This window comes from Acinonyx jubatus, chromosome D2 (genome assembly GCF_027475565.1).
Source record: "Acinonyx jubatus isolate Ajub_Pintada_27869175 chromosome D2, VMU_Ajub_asm_v1.0, whole genome shotgun sequence".
Taxonomy (NCBI): Eukaryota; Metazoa; Chordata; class Mammalia; order Carnivora; family Felidae; genus Acinonyx; species Acinonyx jubatus.
The window spans coordinates 79,393,630-79,408,107 of NC_069393.1; the positions used below are offsets into that span (position 1 = coordinate 79,393,630).

General features: G+C 43.5%; 1 protein-coding gene across 6 annotated transcripts in view; it reads left to right on the plus strand.

The window, feature by feature from the left end:
- Positions 1-1,799: 1,799 nt before the first annotated feature.
- The window catches only part of EDRF1 (erythroid differentiation regulatory factor 1), a 65,857-nt gene continuing 53,178 nt past the window's right edge, over positions 1,800-14,478 (plus strand). For 4 of the 6 annotated variants that reach the window (XM_053207575.1, XM_053207574.1, XM_053207573.1 and 1 more), the window contains exons 1-10: positions 1,800-2,049; positions 3,102-3,310; positions 5,166-5,232; positions 5,891-6,016; positions 6,943-7,067; positions 7,309-7,465; positions 9,841-10,059; positions 10,727-10,828; positions 11,094-11,215; positions 11,890-12,001. In XM_053207575.1, coding sequence (XP_053063550.1) covers positions 1,942-2,049; positions 3,102-3,310; positions 5,166-5,232; positions 5,891-6,016; positions 6,943-7,067; positions 7,309-7,465; positions 9,841-10,059; positions 10,727-10,828; positions 11,094-11,215; positions 11,890-12,001 — 1,347 coding nt within the window. In that variant the 5' untranslated portion in view covers positions 1,800-1,941. The remainder of the gene's footprint in view (positions 2,050-3,101; positions 3,311-5,165; positions 5,233-5,890; positions 6,017-6,942; positions 7,068-7,308; positions 7,466-9,840; positions 10,060-10,726; positions 10,829-11,093; positions 11,216-11,889; positions 12,002-14,478) is intronic. The other 2 variants (XM_027063354.2, XM_027063355.2) reach the window with 2 other exon arrangements.

Sequence of the window (14,478 nt, forward strand, 5' to 3'; positions counted from 1 at the left end):
GGTATTTTATAAAATAATGCATACTCAGAAAGAAAATTGGAAAATAAAACTTTAAAGAATAAATTTTAAATCTCTTCATCTGATCTCTCAGACGTGTTTATGGACACACAGAAAAAGACATGTTTTAAAAATTAGGATCATAATGCATATTTGCTTTTTAAAATGTTATCATTTACCATATCATGCACAATTTACATGTTCTTGAACATTCCTGAAAAAGAATAGTTAAGCATAAGTTAGTGGTATTATATACCAAAAGAGTCACCAATCTTCCTAATGCTAGATAAGTGAAATTGCATCCAATTAAAAAAAATTTTTTTTAATTTTTTAATGCTTTTATTTTTGAGAGAGCGAGATAGCATGAGTGGGAGAGGGGCAGAGAGACAGGGAGGCACAGAATCTGAGGCAGGTTCCAGGCTCTGAGCTGTTAGCACGGAGCCTGATGCAGGGCTCCAACTCCTGAACTGCGAGATCATGACCTGAGCCGAAGTCGGATGCTTAACTGAGCCACCCAGGCGCCCCAATTGTGTCCAATTTTTTACTGTAACAAATAACAACATATTACCCTACAAAATAGGACTACAAATACAAAAAACGATAGCCAAATCAATACATGTTGAAGTGCCTACAAATTGTATTATAATATCTAATTCATTGTTAAATATAATTTGTAAGAATGTTTTCTTACGTTTGAAAACAGCTTGTAAGTGGAGCTTCCTCAGTCAAGGACGTGTGAATATGCACATAACGGGTTATCAGAGCCTAATGTGAGCTACAAGTTAAGAGAGCCAAATAACCAGCAGGTGAAATTAATTTTTCAAAAAGCTCCCAATATTTTACAGCAATTGCGAAGGATGTGGCCATATTTAACTACGCTTGATAGGACATTAGATGCGGAGTTTGAGCGTAAAAGAGCCTAGCATCTCCCAACCTTTCACAGGGCCCTAGCTATTTCTCTACGTCCTTGCTACTCAAACCACTGGCATCGTCTCCTGTTAGTCCGTTAGAAATGCAGAATCTCGGGCCCATCCCAGACCTATTGAATCAGAACCTGCGTGTCTACAAGAACCCCAAGTTGTTTCCTATGCACGTTAACGCTGGAGAAACCCTTGGATCACCCCAGAACGCCCTTTGCTAGCTCCCTGGGGCCTGACAAATAGCATGCATTCCGCAGATGCTCCACGAGTCACTAAGCAAACGAGGGACCTTGCAAAACACTGGTGAGGTGCCATCGCCTTTGAAATGCATCCCTTTAGCAAAGACGGAGGGTCGTCCTCCCCACGGAGCCCCGCCGCTGCTACACTTGGGGCTGCACCCACACCCGCATTGTGATGCTGGGGCAGGACGCCGAGCCCCTCACCTGGGCACCGGGTCTCTGCCTCACTGGGCCTGTCTGCCCCTCGCCTGGGCACCTGCTCTCTCCTTCCCTGGGGCTGTCAGCCAGTTTGTAAGCTGAGGGGTCACTGACGGCTGGAAAGGCGGGAGTGCTAACACTTGTGCACTTTATTTCACGGGAGCCGGGGTTAAACGGCCACCCTCACCTCCCCGCCCACGCAAGGACGACCTCGGCGAAACTGACATCCCAAAGCCCACATTCCGAGAACTGTTGGCCAACAAAGATGAAAAGCGTGCAAGGGGTGGAGCCTGAGAATCAGATACCGCGAGAAGTGGTCTCCTGAAGAGGCTCCGACAAGCGCAGGCGCACTACAGCTCCCGCCCCTGCCGCAAAGGTGGCTGCCACTGGAGAAGGCGGAGCCGGGCCGCTAGCATAAAGCTCGCGAGATTTGGACGCGTCACTGCACCTCCTTCCGGTCAGGAACCGGAAGTGCAGTGAGCGGGGCGTCTCTGGCGCTGGCTCTGCTGTGGCACCGCGCCGCTGGGCCCGGTTGCTGCCGCGGCTCCTCGGGTCCCGTTTTGCCTCGCCTACTCTGGGCCGAGGTGATGGGGGACTCCAAGGAGGCTGGGGCCGAGTCGCCGCCGGCCGGGGCCGCTGCTCGGGGAGGGCTCAGCCTCCTGTCCCAGGGAGAATCCGAGGAACCTTCAGCACAGGTGAGTCCGCCCTGGGGCGGGACCTGCCGGGCTCCGGGGGCTTCGGGCCCGCTTCGCCGGGGAGGGATGTCACGGTTCCCGGCGGCTTCGGGTGCCTTCTCCGCGCCTCCCGGGCAGTCCCCCAAACGGAGTGGAAGCCCGCGTGTCTGTCGTCAGGTATTCGGGTTTTTGCGGGCAAGTTACTCCTATCGCAAGCAGTTCTGGCTTTCCACTTGGCTGTAACCGAGAAGTGAGTTAGAGACGATCTCCGCTCTCAAGGAGCGAACCCGTAAATACGTGGTTCCAGAATGTGACACAGTCATGCAAAGCTGGAGGGCAAAGAGAGGGTGTCGGGGGCTGGGGGGAGCTCGCCGACATGGGAAGGAGATAATCCTGGAAGGGTTGCAGAGTGTCTGCCGGGCCGAAAAGGGAGCGCGTGAAAGGTTAGTGAAATCGGACACTGAGCTTGCTTGGTGTGCGAGTGAAGAGTGTGAGGAACCCCCAGCGCCTTCCTATGAAGTTAAAGGTTGAGAGAGTGTGTGTAATGAACTGATGACTCAGTTACCAAACGTTTGCTTGACAACAAAAAAAGCCCCAGGGATTCCTGGCTGGTTCAGTCCGTAGAGCATTTGACTCTTGATCTCTGGATCCTGAGTTCAAGCCCCACGTTGGGCGTAGAGGTTTCTTAAAAAAATGAAAACAAAAAAGCCTCAGATACCGTGTAACAAGCTACTTTCTAAATGATATTCAAGTGAAAGTAATACATCTTGAATAATGAGCAGAGATTTTATCCAATCTCACATTTCATTACTGTAACGCTATTGACTCTTCCTGGGTTCCTGCTTGACCACTGTCTTAGCTGATAACCGTAAACATTATACTCACTGACTCTTGTTTTTCTTTGAAATTATGTGAAAAACAGCTAAGTAAATGCTTGCGTTTCTTGCCATTAGAAACATGTAGCACATAGTCTTGTGAAGCCTGACGTGGTGGGATTTCTTTTTCTTTTTTTTAAAGGTGGCATTTTAAATTCCTAGTAGTGTCATTAAAGTTTCGTCCAATGTGTTAATTAGGGATCAGCTTTATTTCTTGGAGGCAATGAAGTGAAGAGCCGAGCTGTGGTGAAATACTCTTCTGCCCCTCCTCGAACAGCATTTGCACGCCTTGAAGAGAAAACAGACTTGAAACTCCCACCTGCCAACTGGTTGCGAGAGAGTGCCAAACTAGGGCCGGCAGGAACTACCATTCTTGGCAATAGTAAGAAAAGCAAGCCATTTTCAAGGTAAATATTAATCAGTGGCGTTTTTACCTGTCTCCCAGCAGCACCCCCCCCCCCCCCCCCCCCCCGCCACCCCGAACTCTAATATTTGCTTTTTCAGTTTAACTTATAATGCTCATCATCTTGGTGAGATTTCCCTTTAGGAAGAGGTTGTATTTGACTTTCAAAGTCCTCTTCCCCCTCCTAGAGGGCTTATGTTCCAGTCTGAAGATATTAGTTGCGAATACTTCTTTCGGGTCTGCATCATGTTCTCAACAGATCTCAGTTTTAGCCACTAAAATTCAATCAGCTGTTTTATTTTTAGCCAATCTGCCTACCTTTTGACTATGTGGATACCAAGCATCAGGGGTGGCACCTGAGGAGGAAAACCCTTAACACTACCTAATCTGTCCTGGGGAGTTTTCATTAAATGGTGCTGGATTATTTGGTCTGAAAAAGCCTGATGTAGAAACCCAGCATGTTGGGTGACCTACACTCTGACACTTGCTGAGTCAGTTGCTGGAAATTCTGCTGATGGTATTTAAGGGAGAGAGTGGCCTGGATTCTTACAGAGAAATCTCTACTAACATGTAGACTATTTAATGTGTAGGATTCTCTTATTTTTCCTCTCTGTGATTGAACCTAAAATATGTCCATATAACATACAGCAAGAGCCATAAATGCATTAATACCTAATGAGTTCTGGGGCGCCTGGGTGGCTCGGTCAGTTAAGAATCTGACTTCTTGATTTTGGCTCAGGTTATAATTCCCTGGTTAATGAGATTGAGCTCTGGCTCCACACCCAGCCCAGAGGAGTGTAAGATCCTGTCTCCCTCCCCCACCCCCTTTTGTCCTTCCCCCTGCTGGATTTCTTTCTCTCTCTCAAAAAAAAAAAAAAAAAGAAAACCTAATGAGTTAGTAGTTTAGAAATCATCCTAATGCCTCAGAAGGTAAAAGTTGTGTTCGCAAAATGTTGCAACATTATTTATACTGGCAAAAATTTGGGAGTAGTCCAAATACCTTCCTCTAGGAGAACGACTTAATAAATTATATGTCAACACAATTAAATATTATGAAGTAATTTAAATTTTAGTTACATCGATTGTGTGCGAACAGTGCGTTGAGTACTTTATATGTTTATCTCTTTTAATTCTCAAAACAGCCCTTTGAGTTAGGTTCTGTTAACTGATTTTTAAATGGAAAAACTGAAGCTTAGAAAGGTTAAGTACTTGCCCAGCCTGCATGGTAAATCATCAGCATGTGAAATGAGGTGGTCCTAGGTAAGTATTCTGAACCTCTGCCGCTTACTAACTGAAATGTGGCGACCTCAGCTGCTGTTCAGACTTAGAGATTATAGATGTGCCTCACGTGGTACCTGACACAACATTTTTTTTCTTTTCTCCTTCTGGCTGAATTAGTGTCAGGTTCTGGTTTTTTTGTTGTTGTTTTGAAAAAGTAGTATTGATTGTATATCCCTAGCAACACAATCCTAGAGACTAAAATCCTGATAAATGTTTCTGTTTATATTTTTCTTATCTCCCCACCTAAAAAAGAACAGTATCTTAAGGTGTTTTTGTTTGGAGGTTTTTTGGGGATTTGTAATTACAAAAAAAAAATTAATTTTTTTCTAGATGTTTCCTATTGCTTCTGACAAGTATTACTGTATTCTATCAAATCTAAGACGTGATTAAGTCGCATCATTGTTCTGTGTACCACTAAGAAGGAAAGGCTACTCCACTCTAATGGCTGTAGGCAGACTGATTTCAGAGATGGTAAAATGTGGAAAATGTGTATCCTGGGAGTGATGAAATACTGTATTATAAACTCCTACTTATGTCGTCATGGGCATGACGGTTGTGGCCTTTGTTCCCCCCATTAGCTTTGGAATGGCGTACGACTTTATTGATTCTGTGGGAAATGATGTGGATGTCGTTTCTGACTCTGAAGTAAGTGTCTTTATTGGGGACTGTAGTTGGGGTGTTTATGCCCGGGATTTGTAGCATGCTGTGTTCTGTAGCCTTGAAAAATTACTGGTGAAATAAGGTACAGTCATCTGATTATCGAATATCTCTTTTGTTAATAAAGTCATGCTCGGCCACCTCTCCTTTCAAAAAGGAAGGAGCAGTGCCCAAAACACTGGCAGTGGCAATATAGTGATATTGGTGGTTGTATTTTTATAGTAGCAAGTATAGGTGATTATAACGTTTGGGATGATTTATATAATGTTACCAATTGAGAATTAAAAATGGTACTTAGAACAGAATCTCCCACTCCTTAGTTGGGCGGTTTTATTTGATATGCTGAAAGCCTAGGTCCTTGTGAAAGTGTAACCTACACCCTTAACTTTAGGAAATTCTTTTGTGTAAAAATAAATCTTTGACTGTCATTTACATTAACGTAGCATGACTGGTAAAGTGTAGGTGATTGTGTTTGTAAAGCTCTGTTTGCTGTATGTTTGTATTTAGCTCTTCGTGTCCAGTACAGTTTGTATAATGTTAGGGGAATGAAGTTTATTATGCTTTCAAACCATGAAGATTTGAAAGAGCTCAAGTCACAGTAATAAGGTCTTTTTCTTAAACTGTGTCTTCTCTTAATTTTTCAAAGAACATAAAAAAGCTCCTGAAGATTCCCTACAGCAAATCCCACGTGAGCATGGCCGTACATCGCATCGGAAGGACTCTCTTGTTAGACGAGTTAGATATTCAAGAGCTCTTTATGAGATCGTCTCAGGTAATACTTTTTTGTGGAAAAACAACCATTAAAGCATTATTTTAATCCAAAGAAAGGCTTGGGTGGGCACGCAGTCCAGCACTTCGGCAGCTAAGAAGTAAGATGTTGCGCAGAATGTAAAGAAGCTTTACTAAAGAAAAAAATAGAAAAGAGAGTGAACGAAGAAGAAACTTCCTGGTAACCAACAGCCAGGAATCTTGCAAGGAAAAGGGAGGAAGCCAGTGAAGAAAGTTGTGAAAAAAATGGAAATTTAAGGGAATAGTTAAAATTTTTGAAAGATCCTTTGATGTCTCCATTGAAGAGACTCTCATGAAACATGACTGCTGGGAAATGTGAAAAAGGTTAGAAGTTCTTCCAATGAAGACATAGTTATTGGAATTAATTGGTTTGCTGAAAGCAGAGCTTCTCAAACTGTACCTTGATAAATGCCTATTCCCAAACCCCCCATGTGTTGATGGTGGATACTTTTTATATAAAGCGTAATAGCAATGTTTCAGTTTCTCAAGGCTTGCGGTCCGTTTCTGTACTCAGACTGTTGGCCGTTCAGTCTGTACGCGTATGCTTGCCGCTGGTCAAGCTCTCGGGACGTGACAGTAAATCACAGTGGTCGTTTGCTGGCAGCTTAGAGTTTTGGTGTTGCAGACACATACGCAGATAATTTCAGTGTGGTATACACACTGGGGCTTATTCCAGGTACCGAGGAACGTGTTACAAAGAAGAATCACTTGTCTTAGCCTGGCTCACAGAGAAGAGAAAGACAGATTTCCCAAAAGAGGTGATAGACGTTGAGTCTAGAAAGATAGTGTTTGAGTATGTGTTTAGGAAGTAGCATTCAAAAAATAGAGTATTTCCTGTAAAAGAGTAGCGGGTGACAAATTGTTTTGACTACGAGTTTGCTGTATTTATCGTTTTCTCTTGTCACTCAGACTGGTGACTGGACGTGGCTGAAGGAGTTTTATCAGAGACTTATCGATCAGAAGTGGCAGAGGAAGAAAAAGAGCAAAGAGCACTGGTATCAGAAGGCTATTCTTTCCAAGTTTTTATATTACAGGTACTTGGCGACTTGTTTGCATTTCCCTTAAGGAAGGGGAAACTGATCCGAAATTTAATTTTAAGCTCGTAAAAGTAATAATTGAAGTTTTGCAACTGGGGTATTGTTGACCTTGCAATGTCTCGTCTTCCTTTTTGTAACGGGATTTATACTTGATCGTGGGCTTTGGGTTTTAAAAGCTGGTAGACCGTTCCGTGAGGTTAACTTTAGTAACCGTGCGATACTTTTTCTGACTGGCCAGTATCAATGGCGATGGAGCTGCTCAGCCCGTCCCCTCTGCTGCGGAACAGCAGGGACCGTCCAGTTCAGATCAGGCCACTGACTCCGATGGGGCTTCCTGGCCCGCCCCCTTTGAAATGCCTTCTTCAGTCTCTGAGGATCCCAGTGCTTCCAGTCAGGTTAGTTAGTCCTTAGATGTTAATTCGGTAAACTCATTTAAGAAGACAAAACCGGTGATCTTGTTAATAAAAATAGATGAATGGGAGTAAAAAAAAAAATGCTCTAGTTTATGGCCTAAAATTAGGAAAAATACTTTTTTCAGACTCTCAAGACAGAATCTACAAAAAATACTATGAATGGCTAGATCAAATTTTTTAAGTCACAAGATTTAAAAATTTTTACCAGCATTTAAAGTAGCTTGCCAGTATGTTTATCAGTACCAATTATCTCCTGGAAGTCCTAAGGGTAGTATGTAATCTGGTATATCTTACACTTTAGATTTATAATAAATGCCTGTCAAATATTGAGACTCACAGGCCTGTTTGTAAGTGAATACTGACCTTCTTATCTTAACTTGTAGATTGTTAAGCGTCAGACTGCCCTTAGGATTTCCTGGATGAAGTTCCTGATACGTAACCTGCGTTAACGTTGTAAAGCTTTTAGAAGCAAGAGAGAGTAGGGTGTCTGTTTTGTGTCTTATTTTCTGGGATTCTTCTTATTTCTTGTTTAGTCTTTTTTACTGTGTCTATCAAAGAATAAGGTAACTGCAGAGATGTAAACTGTGCATGTCTGTTTTTAGGAAAATGTACTCACAAGGTTGAAGAAGATAAAGTAGGATTTTTAACGTGGTAAATTGTGTTTTTTCTCTTGTTCTATACTCCCAGGTATTGAACGTTATTTGTCCAGATTGGTGCTATCCTCCCAAACTATAGGGTACAGGAGGCAAATAGATTTAACTTGATGTGAGTTTTAGTAGGTTTTAAGATGGAGAAAGCTAATTAAGTTATGTAATGTATTTTAAGTTTTTTCCAAAGGCAGGCAAGCTATAATGAAAAGGAAGGAAATCATTACCGTGCAAGTTCACATGGTGCTGACCTCCAGGAGGTGAGGGTGTTGTGTACATGAGAAGGGGCTGGGTGCTTCGTGCCAGCAGGGTCCCATGTTCTGACCTGCATAATGATTACATGGATATTTTGTCTGATAGTTAGTCCTTCTACCATCGGATTTTGTTTATGCACTTTCTTGTATGTGACTGTATTACACTGACAGAGTTTTTAAAAACTCGTCGAATGTTCCTTGACTTCAAACCCCACACATTACAAAAGGACCACATAACGGAAATACCTAATCTGCCACCCATCTGCTCGTCTCCCAGCCTCCTCATTCTGTCCTTCCCTTGTTTAAGGCTCACTGTGAAAAGTCAGGGAAGCTTTTGAGAATCTATAGACTTGTATGTGGAGGAAGCGACCTGGCATCTGCTTAATGCCTTTTACGCCGCATACTCTGTGCCGTGTGTATCCGTATGTGTGTACGTGCACGTTTTTTTCATCCTTGGAGCTTTGTGTGTATTAAGCGTTGGTGGTATCGTCTTATAAATAAGTAAACCAAAGTTTGTACAAGAGGATGTTTGCCCGCGGTCACAGCTGGTGAAATCTGAGTGAGGATCTAAACCCTGAACTTTCTGACTTCAACCTTGCAGCAGCACCCCACACAGCATCCGTGTGCTCCACGCGTGTTTAGAAGGGCCCTGGGAGCAGTAGGATTATCTGATTATCCTGGCCATGGCATGGCCCTGAGCACTGCTAGCCTGCCATAAAGATATTCTTTGACAGAATATTTGATACAATATTACACTGCCTAAATTTCAAATTTAGAGATTTTTGTGTGTGAATTCTTGTTCCCAAAACAAACCTTGCTAGTTTGAGGCCTGTGTTAAGCAGGATGGAGTTAAATAGGTGTCTGGGTGGCCTTGGAGCCAAACTTTGAGAACGTTATAACCTAGAGCCCGGACTCCCACTAAAGCTACTACCTGACGAGTACAATTTGGGGATTTGGTCCAGAGGTTGATAACTTGTCTGGATAAACAAAAAAGTTTTGAAGTTCTTTTGGGACTCTCGAAAGAGATTACAAGACGCAGCGAAAGCAGTCAAAGTTCTCCCCCACTGCCACCCACCCCAGCCTCACTGCGCTTGTGGTCGAGTATACGCACTTCACGGGCAGGTGCTGAGCCAATGAGCGCGCACGTAGGCCAAGAGGTAAATTCATAGAGCAAGCAGTGCACGTGGCACGTAAGCTTTCCGAGCTTGGGATCTGTTGCGGCGTTGACGGTAGTGCTTGAGGCAGTTGTCCCCAGTGGTTGAAATTTGAGTGGTGGACTGAGTTGCCAAAGATTCCTCTGCCTCAAATTTTTTTTTTTAAAGAATATATTCCACAGATTGTATTAAGAATAAAACGTATTCGGAGATTAAAGAAGTTTGAGAACATCGGGTTTTATAGAGGGGAAGTTGATTTTTCTACTACAGAATCTCTTAGAGGCTTTTTTTTTACATAATAGGCATTGTTATTCTCCAAAATCAAGCCTGTAGTGAGCGGCAGGCTTCAAAGCATCCTCTGGAAGTTCTTCACCGAGTATCCTAGGGACTCGTATTCTGTGAAGCACACATTAGACAGCAAAACTAGAGGCTGTTCTGATGACGATGTCTCCAGGATAATACGGCTGAGGGTCGCCTGGCTGGCTCAGTCAGTAGAGCATGCAACTCTTCATCACGGGGTTGTAAGTTCAATCCCCATGTTGGGTGGAAAGATTACTTAAAAATAAAAAAAAAAAAAAAAACCTATATATGTATATATATGGCTGAGGGTGTTTTGTTTTTTTTTTTTTTAATGTTTTTTAACGTTTATTTATTTTCGAGAGACAGAGTGAGAGCAAGGGTGGGGCAGAAAGAGAGGAAGACCCAGAATCCAAAGCAGGCTTTAGGCTCCGAGCTGTCAGCACCAAACCTGACACAGGACTCGAACTCACAAACCATGAGATTATGACCTGAGCCGAAGTCAGATGCTTAACCAACTGAGCCACCCAGGCGTCCCATATGGCTGAGGTTTCTTAAATACTTTAAATTCAGTAGAGATGGGGTGGGCTGAAAGAGCAGTGGTATTCAAATTTATCCAAAAAAGAGAAAAATGTTAAACCTTTGAAAGCTGCAAACAATCTTTAATCTTTATTTGAGATCTAAGTGTGATTGGCTTATTAGAATAGCTGTAATACTTAAGAGCTGAAGCAAGCCACCCAGTGGTGAGAGTTAATGATTTGTAGTAGCTTTAATTCACAAAAATAGATTTGAGGTTTATGTTTTGAATGTTTAGGTAATAACTCTTTAAAAGTAGGCCGTTTGTAAGAAATGATGGCAGCGGAGTCACTCCTATCCTTGCACTTTTCACAGGGAAGTGAGCCTCTTGAACCCTCATACATAGTGGGGCATGTGGCCTCAGCACCCAAAGAACAAAACCTGACTACTTTATTCAATGACGGGGAGAACAGTCAGGTATGCTTTCCATGGTGTCCGAATCGAGACACCTAATCCCCAGTCTACTTTGCCATTTAAAAACTAGTCTGAATTGGAATTTGTAGGGGGAAAAAAATCCACTCGATCCTGAAAATTGCTTTCTAAACATCTCTGTGATCTTCTAGCTCTGTGACTTTACTTTGTCTTCTTTACCTTTTTCTAGTCTTTCTGTGACTCATGGGGGGAAATTATGGATCTCTTGTTTACTATGTAATAGTCTTTCCCATTTTGTTTTAAATCAAAGGGTCTTAAAAACGATTTCGTTCGGAACATCTTATGGACATTTGAAGATATACATATGTTAGTTGGCTCCAACATGCCTATATTTGGAGGAGGCAGATACCCAGCAGTCAGCCTACGTCTCAGGTAAACCAAAATGATACTCCTTTAGTGTCTGTGTTTCATCTGCTTTCACTAAATCTCTTTGGGCATTATCACCTTTCTCTGGGTTTTTTACCTTCCTCCTGGGCCCCATGAATTGAGATGGGCACGGTAAGGAAGAGGGGTGCTATCATCAGCAAATGCTGAAAGCCCTGTAGCTGGGTTTTCATTCCAGTCCTTAGTGAGTGGAGTTGGAGATCTGTTGCACAGGCTTAGTCTTCTGTCTGAATGTATAACTTGTAAGAATAGGCTATCATTAGTCAAGGGGATAGTTTACCAGCTTCCTACTAACTGATGGTGAACACTTGAGTTAGTACTCCGGAGATATTTTGGCCAGTGTGAATTATAACTTGGGCACTATTATACACGGGTGGTTAGTCTTTCACCTCGGGTTGTATGAGGAGCATGCTGTAGGCTCACAGTCATCTGCTATCGTATTTACTTCTACTCTTAATGAAAACTTGTATGGATTCCTGTTAGAAACTCAAGCGAAGCTTATGGAAAGATGTTAACACGCCACGTGAGCTACATGTGTGTAGCTCATCAGAAAAGAAAGCGTATGTGGCATTTTTCATCTGGGGAGAAATGGTGGAAGTCAGTCTCAGGTGGTTTTATTATGGAACATCTCAAACTGAATAATTGGAATTGTGTATTTCTAGGGACAACAACAAGCCGATTAATGTGCTAACTGGAATTGACTATTGGTTGGACAACTTGATCTGCAACGTACCAGAGCTTGTGATGTGTTTCCATGTAAATGGAATTGTACAGGTAAGTAAGATACAGTGTGACTTTTCTAATTTTCTCTCAAATGCAAATGGGTGTGGAGAGTACCTCGCCAAATTTCCCGAGGCCCTTAAATACCAGGCTGTCTTTTCAGCAAGGAAGATGGCTGTAAATAAATGAATAAGCGTTTTCACATTTGAGTGGGTGATAACAGAATTCCAGATATTACAGGAGTATAATTTTACAGGTAATTTGTGGGAAGGTCATCATACGTGGAAACCTACATCTGTAATCATAGATCTCTGATTTTAACGCCAGGCACTCATAGTAGTTAATTACCTAAAAGTGTCTGTACAGTGGAGATATTTGTACACTGAACAGCTATCTACTCCGTATACGTGGAGTTTTAAGGAAAGACTACAGCAATAGTGTGTAAAATCAATTGCTTATATAGCAGATTGTTATGGAGCTGGTGGTATTAGGCACTTTATCCCCATTGCAAATGTTGGGGGAAAACCACTACCCAGAAAGGTAAAATACTAATGGGAAATAGCAGGGTGCAAAGGAAAAGATAGGAGACCATCGATTATGTGTTCGAAGTGCAGTACACACACAGAAGTCTGGGTGATCGGGGAAGGTGAGATCACTTCTGTTTTGGTCTAAAAGAAGGACTTCCTGGAAGAAGTGGCCTCTCAACTGGGTCTTGAATGATAGCGTCTCGGAAGACAAGAGATGAATGTTCTAAAAGACTAATGTAAGGTGTAAGTAAATGAAGGGATTGATGATAAACACAGCTGGGGGACACAGGATTCACGTAGCAGAATGGCAAATAGATTAGAAAAGCTGGGGTCAAATGATGGAGAGTCCCGGATTCTGAGTTAAGAAGTGTGGGCTTGGTTCACTTAATAATCTGGAATCTGTGAAGGCTTTGTGTCTGGGAGGTGAAATTCGTTGTGTTGGAATCATAATTTGGAGAAGGCACGAGAAACAGACACGGAGGACTTGGAGACAAGACTGGGGAGCCTCGCGTTATCGCAAGCACCAGGATGGACTTCTACAGAGGGAATACTCAGAAGTGACAGCAAGAATGGCTAGCATTTACTGAGTACTTGTTTTGTTCCAGATACCTTGTTAAATGCTTTACGTGCATTACTCATTTGATCTTAGGTGCTCGAATACCATTATTCCCTCTTGATGAAGAGGGAGACTTGAGGATCAGGGCACTCAAATGAGTCGCCCAGGGCCACATTGCTAGTTAGCGGTGGTGCCAGTATTTGAACCTGTGTCTGGCTGAGGCCATCCTTTTAACCATTGTGCTCCAACCCAGGGGCCTGTTAACACACTTGCTTGGGTCCCTTAGTGTATCAGGATAGGTGGGATCTGTGTATCTGTCAAAGAAAGGAAAAGAAAGGGGGCGCCTGGGTGGCCTAGTCGGTTCAGCGTCCGACTTCGGCTTAGGTCATGATCTCACGGTTCGTGAGTTCGAGCCCTGCCTCGGTCTCTATGCTGACAGCTTGGAGCCTGGAGCCTGCTTCAGATTCTGTGTCTCCCTCTCTCTGCCCCTTCCCCGCTCATGCTCTGTCTGTCTGTCTCGCTCTCTCTCTCTCTCTCTCTCTCTCTCTCTCTCAAAAATGAATAAACGTTAAAAAAAAAAAAAAAAAGAAGAAAGGGAGCTTGTATATGATTCTGATCTGCACCCTCGGTTGGGAAACACTGTACTGTTACCCTGAATGGCAGCCTTTAAGGAGAGGCTGGGGCAGGAGGGGGAGGTGCGTCAGAGGGAATCCCAGAGCCTGGGGACTAGAATAATGGTGGTATCCTTGCCTGAGATGGGACATTGAATTGGTTTAGGTGAGGAGGGGGGTCTCTCTGTGATCATGTGTTCTGCTTGAGGAAAGCATCGAAATGTCCGTGAGCATTTTGAAGTTGCAGGCTTTAGAGAAGGTGGGGCTAGAAAGAGAATCTGAGGCGCCATCTGCTTGGATACTGTTGAACTTCATCACCATGGGAATCTTCACCTCCAGTGTTGGAGCCTTTCCCCATGTGGGTGAAAGGGAAGGGGGCATTCAGAGGGAACGAGATCCCCAGTAGCACGGTGTACGATCCAGGAGAAGAGCATCTTAAGGAAGGAAATTACAACTTGGGGCTTTAGGTGAACGAGAGGGATGAAAACCAACCTTGGGAGACTGTTGGTCTTATTTTCCAATTGCTTTGGAGTTTCTTAAAGTGTGGTAAGAGGCATTTAGGGAAGTGTGAACAGAAGAGAAGCTAGAAAAATGGAGATCCTTTAAAAGTCGTGGTAGTCGTGTCCACGCAGCCTGTGCTCTCCCTGCTGCCTCCCAGCCCCGTCTCCCTGTCTGCAAAGGGGTAGAGTCTGTAGCCTCAGGGAAGAGGACGGTCTACCGAGGAGACTTTCCAGGTGAGTCTAGTGTCTGGGGGGGAAGAGCTTGCTGGGTGAAGTCCGCCTTGTCTGCCACCCTCCCGGTGAAAACCACTAGGTGGAGAGAAGAAAGGGTGTGCTA